The following is a 14,002-nucleotide window of genomic DNA, read 5'->3' as shown; positions in this document are numbered from 1 at the left end:
ACATTGCCAAACAGTTTCAAACAGCACCAAAAAATACAAACATTGCAAGGGAGATCAGTTTCCTTCAATACTGTCATGAGTTTCTTCACAACCCTTCCATTTCACTATTGTCATGCCAATTACAGTTTCACATTTACAGCAAATGAAAATATCAACGATACAGTTCGAGGGGTTTCCCATGGATCCAGCCCCTCAGTTCAGCTTGGTGGGGGTCCTTACACTGTGGTCTTTCCCCATTGAGCCTTTGCTGCGGCTGCCCCAAGCTTTAGTGCATCCCTCAGCACGTAGTCCTGGACCTTGGAATGTGCCAGTCTGCAACATTCGGTCGTGGACAACTCTTTGCGCTGGAAGACCAGCAAGTTTCGGGCAGACCAAAGGGCGTCTTTCACCGAATTGATAGTCCTCCAGCAGCAGTTGATGTTTGTCTCGGTGTGCGTCCCTGGGAACAGCCCGTAGAGCACAGACTCCTGTGTTACAGAGCTGCTTGGGATGAACCTCGACAAAAACCACTGCATCTCTTTCCACACCTGCTTTGCGAAGACACATTCCAGGAGGAGGTGGGCGACCGTCTCTTCCCCACCACAGCCGACGCGGGGGCACTGTGCGGAGGGGGCGAGACTTCGGGTGTGCATGAAGGATCTGACGGGAAGGGCCCTTCTCACCACCAGCCAAGCTACGTCTTGGTGCTTGCTTGAAAGTTCTGGTGATGAGGCATTCCGCCAAATGACTTTGACGGTCTGCTCGGGGAACCATCCGACAGGGTCCACCGTCTCCTTTTCCCGTAGGACCTTGAGGACATTCCGTGCAGACCACTGCCTGATGGACCGGTGGTCAAAGGTGTTTTCCCGCAGAAACTGCTCCACGAAGGATAGGTGGTACGGCACGGCCCAACTGCATGGAGCGTTCCGCGGCAATGTAGCCAAGCCCATCCTTCACAACACCGGGGACAGATAGAACCTCAGCACGTAGTGACACTTGGAGTTTGCGTACTGGAGGTCTACACACAGTTTGATGCAGCCGCACACGAAGGTGGTCATCAGGATGAGGGCCACGTTGGGTACATTTTTCCTGCCCTTGTCCAGAGATTTGAACATCGTGTCCCTCCGGCAGCCTTGTGTATTAAACCTGCATCTCCCAACTGATGTGATGTGTGTTGGTTCAGTATGTGCTTTGTTGCTTATCTTCCTGCTTAAAAGGTATTTGGCGGTTTATATGATTGCATGGTAAAGGTAGCCTCTGAATTTTGTTGAAGTTGGTAGTGTTCTGAGGGTCCCGACTGAATATCAGTTGAACCAAGTCAGAAAAATAACTGCCTGTAATGGTTCTAAGGCTTTTGGTCTCAGCCCATTTTGATGAGACGTGGGTGTTCGCATTTTATTGTAGTGACAATAGCTGGAGACGGAGCATCAGCTAATGCCTTTGTTTTGGCTCCTTTTGTGGATAACTCACATTCGCGTGTGATGAGCTATTTAATTTTAATGCAGACGGGGTTAACGAGTTTCAGTTCTAGCAGCCATGAATGTGTGTTTCAGTGTAGGGGAAGGTATGTGCTATGTGACTTTGTCCTCCATTTTGTTGAAGTCAAGTGTACCAACCTTTTTAAGTTTTTCTTTTTTTTAACAACTCTGCTTTATTTTGTATTTCCATCGCTACACTTCCCATGAGCGTGACAAGTCCCACACTATAGTTGACTCTTACTGTCCTCAAGTAGGGACTGGCAATAAATAATGCCTTACCAGTGTTGCCCCCATCCCAACAAATTATATAGGAAAAATGAATTACAATGATGGTGTGCAGAATCAAAAGCAAAATGGAAATTATTGAATCTTAACCAAAACTAAGAAAAGAAAGACTAATGTGCTCCTGGCTGGTCTCCCACATCCTATCCTTCGTAAACCTGTGGTCATCCAAAACTTTGCCCATATCTTAACTCTCACCAAGACCTGTTCCCCTATCACTCCTGTGCTCCCTGACTTAGATTGGCTCCTAATCAGGCAATGTCTTAATTTTAAAATTCTCATCCTTGTTTTCAAATCCCTCCATGGCCTCGCCCTTCCCTATCTCTGAAATCTCCTCCAGCCCCACAACCCTCCGAGATATCTGCGCCCCTCTAATTCTGGCCTCTTGAGCATCCCTGATTTTAATCACTCTAGCATTGCTACTCGTGCCTTCAGTTGCCTGTGCCATAAGCTCTGGATGGAATACCCACTCCACACTTCTCCACCTTTCTACCTCACTTTCCTCTTTTAAGACACTCTTTAAAACCTGCCTATTTGACTAAGCTTTTGGCTATCTGCCCTAACATCATCTAATGTGGCTCGGTGTTGTATTTTGTTTTATAATGCCCCTGTGCAGCACCTTGGGACGTTTTATTACATTAAAGGCATTATATAGATGCAAGTTGTTGCAATGTAGAAAACATGCAGCCATTTAGTGCACAGCAAGATCCTACAAACAGCAATGTAATTATCACCAGTAACGATGCTGGAATCTTTTACATCCACCTGAGACGTGATCCAAATAAATAATGCCACTATTGCGTTGCAGGCAGTGATTTTCCGGGAGATTTGAAACCAGAAACTGGGCTGTTGATCCATAACCAAAAAAGGAGGAACTTGTTTTATTCATCATTCGTGGAAAGTCCCACACAGTATCCTGCTTACGTACAACAATTAGGAAAATTATTACTTCGCATAACTGTTTGGATTCGGTTGTGGCGCGATGAATTTTTGTCTCTTATGGATTATTTTTTACAATTTATACTTTGGTACTACTGGGATCAGCATTTAAGCTGCTAATACCTGAGAAGTAGTTTGTCAGCAGAAGTCCTGCTCAAAGTGGGAATAAAAACAGAAAATGCTGGAAACATTCAGTAGATCAGCTCTGGAGAGAAAAAATGAGTGTTTCAATTCAGTTTCATCAGAACTGGACATTTGTCTGGGCTAGATCTCCAAGACTAATTTTCTTTCAGCCTATATCGAGGGGGTTGTTGGGGGTTTGAGATGTTAATTGATCATCCCAAGGAGGGATGGTATTTACAGTCCGAAACATCACATAACATTATTAGAAAATGCCATATTGTTCAATGGAAATGCGCTTGTGATTCCTTGATTTTTAGGGTATCTTTGTATTCAATTTGCACTGATTGGACCACAGCCAGGGAGACTCCTGGAAGACCATCATCACACATCAGGTGCTGCCAACTTTTTGGGGTTTGCGTGAGCTGAGAATTTAGTCATTAAGCACTAGCTACGTACATACTGGTAGGTAATGGGAGGGTCCATGCCCCAAAACGTAAAGTAGCAAGCCTAGTTTTACACAGTTGTATGTGCAGTTGTTTTTCCTTTACTACCAGTGCTCTGAAATCCACCCTTCAGTATAACCAGGGCAGATCCAAAGCCATCACAAAAAATATTGTGATGCAGTAACAGGTGACTATTTTTTCTGGAATTGGGGATGAGCTTTGTTAATGCATTAAAACATCTGCCCTGAGACTGAAGCTACTTCTATTTGCCAATGGGAAATCTATGAATTTCCCAACACTGTCATTCCTGTTCTTGATGAATACGTGTTCATAAAGGGAAACATTTACAGTACAAACACCTAGAGGGAGCTGATGGGAAATGCAAATATTGTTTGGCCTTAGGCATTGTATGGCCTTTTCACTGCCACTGGCAGTGTTTCAAGTGATGCCAAAAATAATGAGTGATGACTACGTATTGCATATATTTGTGTGGTTTACTTGTGATTTTAAAATAATTTTAATAATCATTTCTGATTCAGCAAAAGGGTGTTTAAAAAAAAATTATAACGCTATTAAAAACTTTCTGTGTGCAAAAGAAAATCAGAACTACCATAAGTGATGGTTGAGGAAATATTTAATGCCAAGTCTTTTGTTAGTTCTGTTATGCCACCAGCTAAATTTTAATGCCTCTTATTTACTTGCACAATAGACACGGAGCTCCTAGATGTGTTTATAAAAAGATTTGGAGAAGGGATTTTATGACTTTTGATTGCAGCAGCTTAATTCTAGTCAGAATAAATGTCACGAGGGGACAGTAAAAGTATCATTTTATTGTCCAGTTTTTAGGTTTGCATTTTATATACGGATATTATCGTCTTTTTATCAATATGAAGTGAAGCAGTTTCTAAATTGCAGCGGTTATGCTCAATTAGATATTTAAATGCATTAGAAATTCCTTCTTAAAATAAATATAATGGCTCTTATTGTTGAGGAAAACTTAGGACAAACCTTTAATGTGTTTGATCCATTTTGAAAACTGCTTAGTTTAGAAGATTTTCTGGTTATATATCTTCTCTTGGATATTCAATGTTAAGTTTTTAAATATATTAGATACCTAATGTTTCAATTCAGAACCTGCTGAATTATTCACACTGTTACGACTGAGGCAGGAGGAGTGCACTGTTGTTTCTAGTTCCACTTCTCCACAGATTGCAACATATATTTGAATGTTTACCCAGTTATCGATGCAGTCAATTATATGCTCTACTCTTTATCCCAGAATAAAATACACCAACCAGGTTTCTTTAATAAATGACAAAATTATCAGTTTATTATAAGGGAAGTGGTATAGTAGTGGTATTATCATTAGACTAGTAACCCAGAGCCCCAGGCTAATGCTCTGGAGACCTGGGTTCGAATCCCACCATGCGGATGGTGAAATTTCAATTCAATTAATAAATCTGGAATTAAACTCTAATCTAACGGTGACCGTGATACCATTGTCAATTGTTGTAAAAATCCATCTGGTTCTGCCATCCTTACTTGGCCTGGCCTACATGCGACTCCAGATCCACAGCAATGTGTTTGACTCTTAAATGCTGTCTGGCCTAACAAGCCAATCTGTTCAAGGGTAATTAGGGATGGGCAATAAATGCTGGCCTAGCCATTGATACCCATATCGCATGAACAAATAAAAAAAAAAGACTTATCCAGTAACGAAGCAAAGCATTAACACACAGGTTGAAATATGAAAGTTCCCTTTTTAAATTCCCCACACACAAACTCACACACACTGAAAAAAATAAAGAAATTCTCTCTGCAGAGCTCTGTTACAAAAAAAAAGAAAAAAAAATACTTTGGCCAAACACTTGCTAATTCTTGAAGGAAAAGAAAGATTTGGAAGGATGTCAGTGGATGGTGTCTGGTGTACTGTGACAGGTCACTGGGATCTTATCTGGAGCAGTTCTTTGCTGGAGATGTTGAGAATTAATCTGGTCAGCTTCCCAGGGTTTCCGTTATCACACTCTGGTTTTGCCGGGTTTTTCAAAGACTGGAGGAAAGAGGAGCGAACACACTGGACCTCTCAGGCTCTCTTAGAGAGATGCAGGAAAGATGAAGTGGGGGTTTATTCCTTGGCAGGTTGATATTCAACTGTTTTCAAAACCATTCACACTCCAACTGAACTGTAAACAATATCCAAACCGCAAACTGAAAGTCAACCTCCTGACCGCCATAAACATTGACATGTGACTTCCCTGTAAACATCTCCCCTTAGTCCATGGTTCCTGTTGTTTATTTATCTTAAGGCAGGTGATCTCCAGTACAGGTTGTTTATGGCACTCCTTGATGCTTCCAGTAATTGTTTTCACAGTCAGGTGTCCTTTTTCAACGACCCCAGTGGAAAAAACAAAGTCCAGCATTTCTTCAGACTTCCAAATGAATCCATTTCCACAATTTAAATATGCGTCCTTTAAAAACATTTTTTTTAAAATAGAAGCACTCGCATAACACAAAGTATGATTTTCAACTCACTCTTTTTTAATATTTAGGAATTCAGATCCTCAGTGGTGCTACAAGATTTCTAAATAATTTGAAGGTGCAGTTTTTCTTACCATTATTTTATCCGATGCAGATGAACAAAGTTAGTTCTGGGTGTTGTACTGATGGAAAATTCTCTAATTTTATTGGCATTATTCTGTTGCCTGTATTTTTGTCCTTGCATAGCATTAAATGTTTTCTGTTGTCTTTTAATATATATGTTTACAACTTGTGATGTCTCTTTTATAGATCTACCTTTCATGTGTTGCCTTCGCTCACATATTGTTGCTGTTCCACAAATGGAATACTTTTCAGTGTTGCTCGAGGATAGATGAAGGACCAGTCCAGAATGTTTTCAATGTTTACATTCTGAGGTGATTTCTGGGAACTGCTGTTTGCTTCCTGTAGCTCCCAGAAATAGCTGGAAGGTATTTCATCTCTGAAGAGTTAGGATATCACCACAATACTGACATTTTGTAATTCTAGTCATAGGGTTCATTGTATGAAGAGAACACAATATAGTCTAGTATGCCACAAATATCTTTAGTCCATTAAATTTATTTTTGGAAGTTTAAATACCAAGGAAATGTATATAGGACTGCATTTACTGTGCAGAATTTTTAGTAGAGGTGTGTGGTGCTGAGAGAGAAAAGAATGAAAATTGTAAACTATATATTGTGTATATACTGAAGGCTGTGAGTTTGCATAAACTTTAGGTTATCTCAGCTGGGGAAAACAAATTCCATAAGGAAAAAGAAGGGAGGAAACTCTTGATCAAAAGGAGATATTAGAAGTACAAGACAGGTCTGAGGTCAGTGTTGTAAAATACTGAAGCTTGTTAAAAGCTTATGGAAATTCTGAAACTTGCAGCAGCAAATGAATGGCCGGAAATGGTTCTGTGTGATAGGCCATATTAACAGGAAAATTTTAGCAAACGCAATCATGTCTATGAGCTTGACTGTTACTGAAAGTATTGGAATCACCTATAGTAATGTCAACTTGCATTTATACTGCGCCATTAAATGTCGTACAAAGTCCCAATTCACACGATTGCAGTCAGGCATAAATTGACACGAACCAAAAGAGACATTAGTGACAGGAGGTAGGTTTTAAGGAGCATCTTAAAAGAGAGGCACAGAGGATTATGGCGGGTATTCCAGAGCTTAGGGCCTAAGAAGGCACGGCCCCAGTGGTGGGGTGAAGGAATTGGGGTGCACAAAAGGCCAGAGTTGAAGGAGGGTTGTAGGACTCGAGAAGGTTTGCTGCCACTGACAATGATGGGCTGCTTTGAATCGGAGTGCTCTCGTTGTTTTCTGCTGTCTGTTTTGTATTTGGCTTCGCTATTTTTTGCTCCGGGTATCTCTGCATTTTCCCTGTGATTCTTGGTAGTGGAGACAATGATGATATGGCCTAGAGATTTCCCGGAACAACATTGGCGCGGTGTTGGGTCTCCCATTTCTGGCTATCCAGAAGCAGTAGGTCATCAAAGAATATGGGGTTCAGGCACCAGTGCCAAAATGGTTGGTAGGTTGGTGAATGTGAGCTGAAGAATGACTGATGCACTTTCAGGGATGGCTAATGGTCATGTATTGCAACCCATGATTCAAATCAGTTGTGATTAGAACCATAGAAACGTTACGGCATAGAAAGAGGCCATTCATCCCATCATGTCTGCGCCAGCTGAAAAAATTAGCCGCCCAATCTAATCCCACCTTCCAGCACCTGGTCAGTAGCCTTGCAGGTTACAGCACTTCAGTTGCAGGTGCAGGTACCTTTTAAATGAGTTGAGGGTTTCTGCCTCCACCACTGATCTGGGCAGTGAATTCCAGACACCCACCACCCTCTGGAAGAAAAAGTGTTGCCTCATGTCCCCTCTAATCCTGTACCAATCACCTTAAATCTGTGCCCCCAGGTAATTGACCTCTCCATTAGGAGAAACCGGTCCTTCCTGTCTTCCCTATCTAGGCCCCTTATAATTTTGTACACCTCAATTAAGTCACCCCTTAGCCTCCTCTGTTCCAAGGAAAATAATCCTAGCCTGTGCAATATTTCCTCATGGATGCAATTTCCAAGCTTTGGCAACATTCTTGTAAATGTTTATTTGAGGATAAAGTTTTTTGGAAAATGTGTCCCTTGTTTAAGAGTTGGATAGTTTGGCTCACTGTACATTAGTTAGGTTTAGGGTGTTTTATCAATTTTGAATTGTTCTAGCTGCTTGCCTTAAGTGCCGCTCATCTGGATGTGAGTCCAACTGAAGATGGAGGTGCAGTATAGATTGTCCTCCATGTGTGGTGGTGCTGGTGGGAGGGACAAAGAAGGATTGAAAGAAATATTGCTGTAGAGAGCGAAGGAGAAGTCTGCATTTATGGATACATACTGAACATGCCGTCTTTTTAATCCTTTGTCACAATTCAGAGATCATCTGTGGCAGGGTTGGTGAAGGGTGGTCCTTTCTCATCAGTGGCTTCTGCTCTGCTGTTAATTAAGAGGCTACCATTGTTTGGCACACTCAGGAGAGGGTAAGGTGGGTATCCTGTAGAAATGCCACTTTGCCTATTCTTTACTGAGGTTGATCAGATTTTGTTCCATTTAATTGGGGGTTGAGTCTTTGCATTCAGAGAGACAATCTTGAGATTGGCCATGGTGAGGTTGGGTTGGTCTTTTACATTTTTGGAGGAATGGTATCGTTAGTTGGAGTTGGGGGAATTTCAGGACCTTCTTCCCTGGGTGGGATGGCTTACCTTTCACTGGTCCACATGAGATTGTCTGTGTATTCTGATGACTGTGAAGAGGACAGTCTTTCCTGGCCTCTTTTATAGAATTATAGAACGGTTACAGCACAAATGGAGGCCATTTGGCCCATCGTGTCCATGCTAGCTTTCGGTAAGTCCCACTCTCCTGCCTTTTCCCTGTAGCCCTGCAAATATTTTCTCTTTAGATAATTATCCAATTCCCTAGTGAAATTCCTGATTGCAACTGCCTCCCTCCACCACACTCTCAGGCAGTGCATTCCAGATCCTGACCACTTGCTGCGTAAAAAAAGTTTTTCCTGCGATTCTTTTGCCAACTACTTTAAATCAGTGTGCTTCAGTTCTTGACCCTTCTGCCAGTGGGACAGTTTTTTTCCTATCAACTCTGTCCAGACCCCTCATGATTTTGAACATCTCTATCAAATCTCCTCTCAACCTTCACTTCTCTAAAGAGCACAGCCCCAGATTCACCAGCCTGTCCTTGTAACTGAATTCCTTCATCCCTGGAACCATTCTCTTGAATCTTTTCTGCACCCTTTCCAATGTCTTTACATCCTTCCGAAAGTGTGGTGCCCAGAATTGGACACAATAATGCTGTTGAGGCCGAACCAGTGTTATATAAAGGTTCACCAAAGCCCAGGATTCTGTATACTTCACTTGCTCAACCTGTCTTACTTTCAATGATTTGTGCACATATACCTCCAGGTCCCTCTGCTCCTGCGCCCCCTTTAGAATTGTATCTTTTATATTGTCTTTCCTTGTTCTTTCGACCAAAATGTATGACATCACATCTCTCGGCATTAAATTTAATCTGCTACATTTTTGCCCATTCCACCAGCCTGTCTATGTTCTCTTGAAATCTATCACCATACTCCTCAGAGTTCACAATACTTTCAATTTTTGCATCGTCTGCAGATTTTGAAATTATACGCTGTATATCCAAGTCTAAGTCACTAATGTAGATTTAAGAAAAGCAATGGTCATAATATCGACCCTTGGGGAGCCCTACTATATACCTTCCTTCATTCCGAAAAACAACCATTCGCCACTACTCTCGGTTTCCTGTCACTCAGCCAACTTTGTATCCGTGCTGCCACGGTCCCTTTTATTCCATGGCCCTCAACTTTGCTGACAAGCCTGTTATGTGGCACTTTATCAAACCCCTTTTGGAAGTCTATGTACATCACATCAACTACATTAACCTCATCAATCCTCTCTGTTACTTCATAGAAAAATTCAAATGTTAGTTACACATAATTTGCCATTAACAAATCCGTGCTGGCTTTTCTTAATTAATCCACATTTGTCCAAGTGAGTATTAATTTTGTCCTGGATTATTGCTTCTGAAAGCTTTCCCAACACTGAGGTTAAGCTGTCTTGCCTGTAGTTCCTGGATTTATCCTTACGCCCATTTTTTTGAACAAGGGTATAACATTTGCAATTCTCCAGTCTTCTGGCAGCACCCCGAATCTAAGGAGGATTGGAAGATTATGGACAGTGCCTCTGCAATTTCCACCCTTACTTTCCTCAGTATCCTCGGATGCATCTGATCCGGTCCTGATGACTTAATAATTTTAAGTACAGCCAGCCTTTAAAATACCTCCTCTTTATTAATGTTTAGCCCATCCAGTGTCTCAACCACCTCTTACGGTCATTGAATCCAATGTAGAGTCTTTGATTGCTGGTAAGTCTTGCTGTTCCATTGGAGCCTAGTGCACACTTTACAACTTGTTTCGATGTAGGAGTCTTTTCTCTCTCGAAGTTTAAGTGACTTCAGTGGATCCGGAGATTCGAGAGAGAGAAAGAGCGAGACAGCCAGGAGAGAGGCTCACTTCTTCTAAGTTCAGTTGCGATCTGACCCAAATTGTGCTGTGAGCAGTTCAAACAAAACCTGGGCCAGCAGGTTAGTCATGTGACTAGCTGTTTTAACAAACTCTTGCATTTGTGGATTCTCCATCTTAGCAGACATCCTGGAATGCTGACTTTCTTGCACATTCAGTGTGTAATGATCAAAATCCATTTGGGTTAATTGGATCAGGGAGCCGTTCTATTGTCTCCAGGCACTGTCTTTTAATATGCAAATGTTTTCCAGCCACGGCTGATCTCTTTAAAGAAGCCATCGTTTCCTTCCAGTAACAGTTTAAAATTAATGTTCATATGACAAAATTAATATGCCTCATTCTTGGCAGGTGGGGTCTTCATGACACCTCCACACCCAGCGGAATGAAATGCAATCTTTAAAAGAGCATTTCATTAACAGGCTAGAGAGAAGAGTAGGTACACATGCATCTCTGTTATTCATTCAGAAATCCTAAAAATTGTTACAGCCTGTCTTTTCTTGGTAGCAGTGCTGCTTTAAACTGCCCTTTTTGGCATCCCAATAAACATGATTTTTGGGGAAGTTTTTTTTTCAGTTTGCACATTTCCATGACTGCCTAGGGTGTCTTTGTTCCTGTTGAGGTATGCAGAAAGAGGATTAGATTTAATTAGTCCTAGGTTGGAGTTCAGTTTATGGGCGTCAGCAGTGAGTGGAACCACTCTGAACTCTCAGTGCTTTGATGAGTCATGCAAGGGTTTTTCACCTGAGGGGATTGTTGGTTCCCTTTTCTCCTGACTGTGGGGGAGATTTCTTGTTAATCTTCCCTTTGTCCTCTGGGACACTCCTGCTTGCAGGTATTTGTCCAGATTCTACTGCACTCCCTGAAGCACTTCAACTAGGTGAGGCATCACCCTCATGGTTTCTCTGCCCTCTTCAGGACTTTCTTTGTTTCTGCAGGTTCCTGTAAATGCTGTTAGCAACTCTGGTGGGGTGCTTCTGGTGTCTGCATTTGATTAGGAGGATGTGGGGTCTAACATTTCAAACATTTTGGGGTTGGCTGACCGGACAGTAGGCGTTTCTATTTAAGAATCTTCCAGAAATACCTTTAACCCTTTTTCACCCTTTCCTCTCTAACTTTTTGCCAGCCTTGTGCTTTTCTGTCCCTTTTTCTCCTCGGCAGTGTCCCTCACATTTCACTAGCCTCTGTTGGAGGGTCCTCCAAACACCGATACGGGACTTAGGGGTGCAGATTTCACTTGGTTGGGACTTCCCCTCAACCTGGCACATGTGGCAACTCCTATAGTACTCCACCACATCTTTGTGAAGTTTTGCCTAGTCAATCGCTGTCTAATGCAGGCTTTGGTTTTTCATATACTGACAGGTACAGCCACTGTAATCTCATGGGTCATTCTAATATTTCTTTCTGGTACCTCTGCGGCACCACTAACTGGTGAACCACTGTCTACTTACTCCTTGCTCTCAGCTCTCCGAGGGGAACTCAATTTCCTCATCAGTACCTCATTCTTTAGATAGTAGCAATCTGGGACTCCCTCTGCTTCAATTTCAGACTGGGCAGCCTGTGCTAACACTCAATACTGGTCAGCTCGCTGAGCCTCAGCTAGGGAAGATCCATTTAATTCATTCCCTGGGTATCCTAACTTTCCAAGAAAGTCTCGGACAGACAGACCTCATGGTCACCTGTCTGCAGTGCTAATTCAATCTCCTCTGCAGGAGCTGGTTTGATCATGGCCTGATTCATTACATAGTCAGGGAAACTGCAGTGGATCATCTCCTGCCACTGCCCTGTCTCTCTGGCCTCCTGTGGTGTCTCTTTCACTACCGGGGAAACTATCACCTTCGTCCCTGCCAGATCATTACCTTGGAGCAGGTCAACTCCGTCCACAGGCAAACTAGGGACAATCCCTACAGTCACCGGTCCTGAAACTATGTCGCACTAAAGTGCATCTGTTGTAAAGGTACAGGCGTACTCTGCCCTCCAATACCATTCACCAGCATTCTGGTGCTAACTGCACTCTCTGGGGGAAAGGGCTCTCGTGGCCCCTGTGTCCCTGAGGAATACTGTGGGCTTGCTTGCCCAACTCGAGAGGTATGGGGTTGCTCTCCCTTCAGACACAAAATCCTGATAACCTTCAGGAATCCTATTTAAATTTTCCTGCACCCGCAGCAGTAGGCTTCCTGGGTCTTACTGCTACTGCAGTTAAAGCCACAGCTTGTTCTGCTGTGCTTTCCTTCAGGGTCCCTTCTTCACTGAGCGGGTGTGCCCTGATTAACCCTACAGGTTTTCCCCTTTCGTTTCCAGCAGTCAGCTTTTAAATGTCCTGCTTCATTGCAATGGAAGCACACAGGTTTCCAGGTCTCGCTCTTGCTCACAGCACCTTCCTTTTTGGCCCCCTGTGACTCCTGCTTCCTTCTCTCTCAGGACTGTTTGGGCTTCTCATCACTTTCCCACTCTTTGTCCTTTTCAGATTTGTGGGAGTGACTAGGAAAGGTTTTCCCCTGGGATCCGACTTTTTGATTAAAGTAAACTCATTGGCCAGACTGCGGCTTGTCGGGTTCTATGAACTTCCTGTTCCTCTACATGTGTACAAATGGAGAGTGGGAGAGAGTTTTTAATTCCTCCAGCAAAATTACCTCTCTGAGATTTTCAGAGCTGGGCTGTACTTTAAGAGCCTTCAGCCATTGTTAAAAGCCAGCTGCTTATTTCTCTCAAACTCCAGGTGAGTTTGATCAGCTTGCTTCTTGAGGGTTCTAAACATTTGGCGATAGGCTTCCGGTACTAACTCATGCCCCAAGGATAGCGTTTTTTGTCAATTCATAATTGGATGAACTCTCATCTGGCAGCAGGGAATAAACCTCATGGCTTTTCCTGTTAGCTTGCTTTGTAGCAGCAGAGTCCAAGTCTCAGCTGGCCACTGGAGCAGCATACTGTGGCTACAAGAGCAGGTCAGAAGCTGGGAATTTGTGGCCACAATCTCTGCCCGCATACTTGATGTAGCGATGCAAAATATTCTGGATAGATGTCCATCTGACAGGAAAGACCTTGATCTCTCTTTCCACACCTGTCCCTGTGCTGTGTGTGTGTGTCTCATTCTCTCTTCTTGACACCGCCTCCCACCCCCTGCCCCAGGACTAGGGGACACAGATTGAAAGTTTTGTGCAAAAGATGCGGGGGGAATATGAGCAAACACTTTTGACACAGCAGTTGGTAATGACCTGGAACCCGCTGCCCACAAAGGAGGTGGAAGTGGAGATAATCATTGACTTCAAGAGGACGTTGGATGGCCACCTGAGAACATTAGACTTGCAGGGTTACGGGGATCGAGCCAGGAATGGGACTGATGACATATCTCTGTGGAGGGCTGGCATGGACTTGATGGGCCGAATGATCTCCTTCTCTGTCATATGTAAGACTCTATGACTCTCCCCCTCCTTCTCTCCCCTCTCTGTCTGTCTCTCTGTCTCCCACTTCCCACTCCCCCCTCCCTCTGACTCCCACTCCCCCCTCCTCCCTTTCCCATTCCCCCCCCCTCCCACTCCCACTCCTCCCCCTCTCCCAAACCCCCCCACCCTCTCCAACTCTCCCCCCCACCCTCTCCAACTCTCCCCCCCACCCTCTCCAACTCTCCCCCA

The 14,002-nt window shown here is 43.4% G+C and overlaps 1 protein-coding gene across 4 annotated transcripts in view; it reads left to right on the top strand.

Moving 5' to 3' along the window:
• The window catches only part of LOC137384386 (CDP-diacylglycerol--glycerol-3-phosphate 3-phosphatidyltransferase, mitochondrial), an 87,164-nt gene that overhangs the window by 36,039 nt on the left and 37,123 nt on the right, over positions 1–14,002 (top strand). The window contains exon 8 of one of the 4 annotated variants that reach the window (XR_010977578.1): positions 2,548–3,263. The exons of 2 other annotated variants lie outside the window; for them this stretch is intronic. Coding sequence is in view for 1 of the 2 variants with exons in the window: in XM_068058355.1 (XP_067914456.1) it covers positions 2,548–2,798 (251 nt within the window). In the remaining variant the exon portion in view is untranslated. Of the gene's footprint in view, positions 1–2,547; positions 5,959–14,002 lie in introns of those variants that run through there. One more of the 4 variants, XM_068058355.1, reaches the window with a different exon arrangement.

Source organism: Heterodontus francisci, chromosome 26 (assembly GCF_036365525.1).
Source record: "Heterodontus francisci isolate sHetFra1 chromosome 26, sHetFra1.hap1, whole genome shotgun sequence".
Taxonomy (NCBI): domain Eukaryota; kingdom Metazoa; phylum Chordata; class Chondrichthyes; order Heterodontiformes; family Heterodontidae; genus Heterodontus; species Heterodontus francisci.
This window is presented reverse-complemented; position numbering and strand designations above follow the sequence as displayed.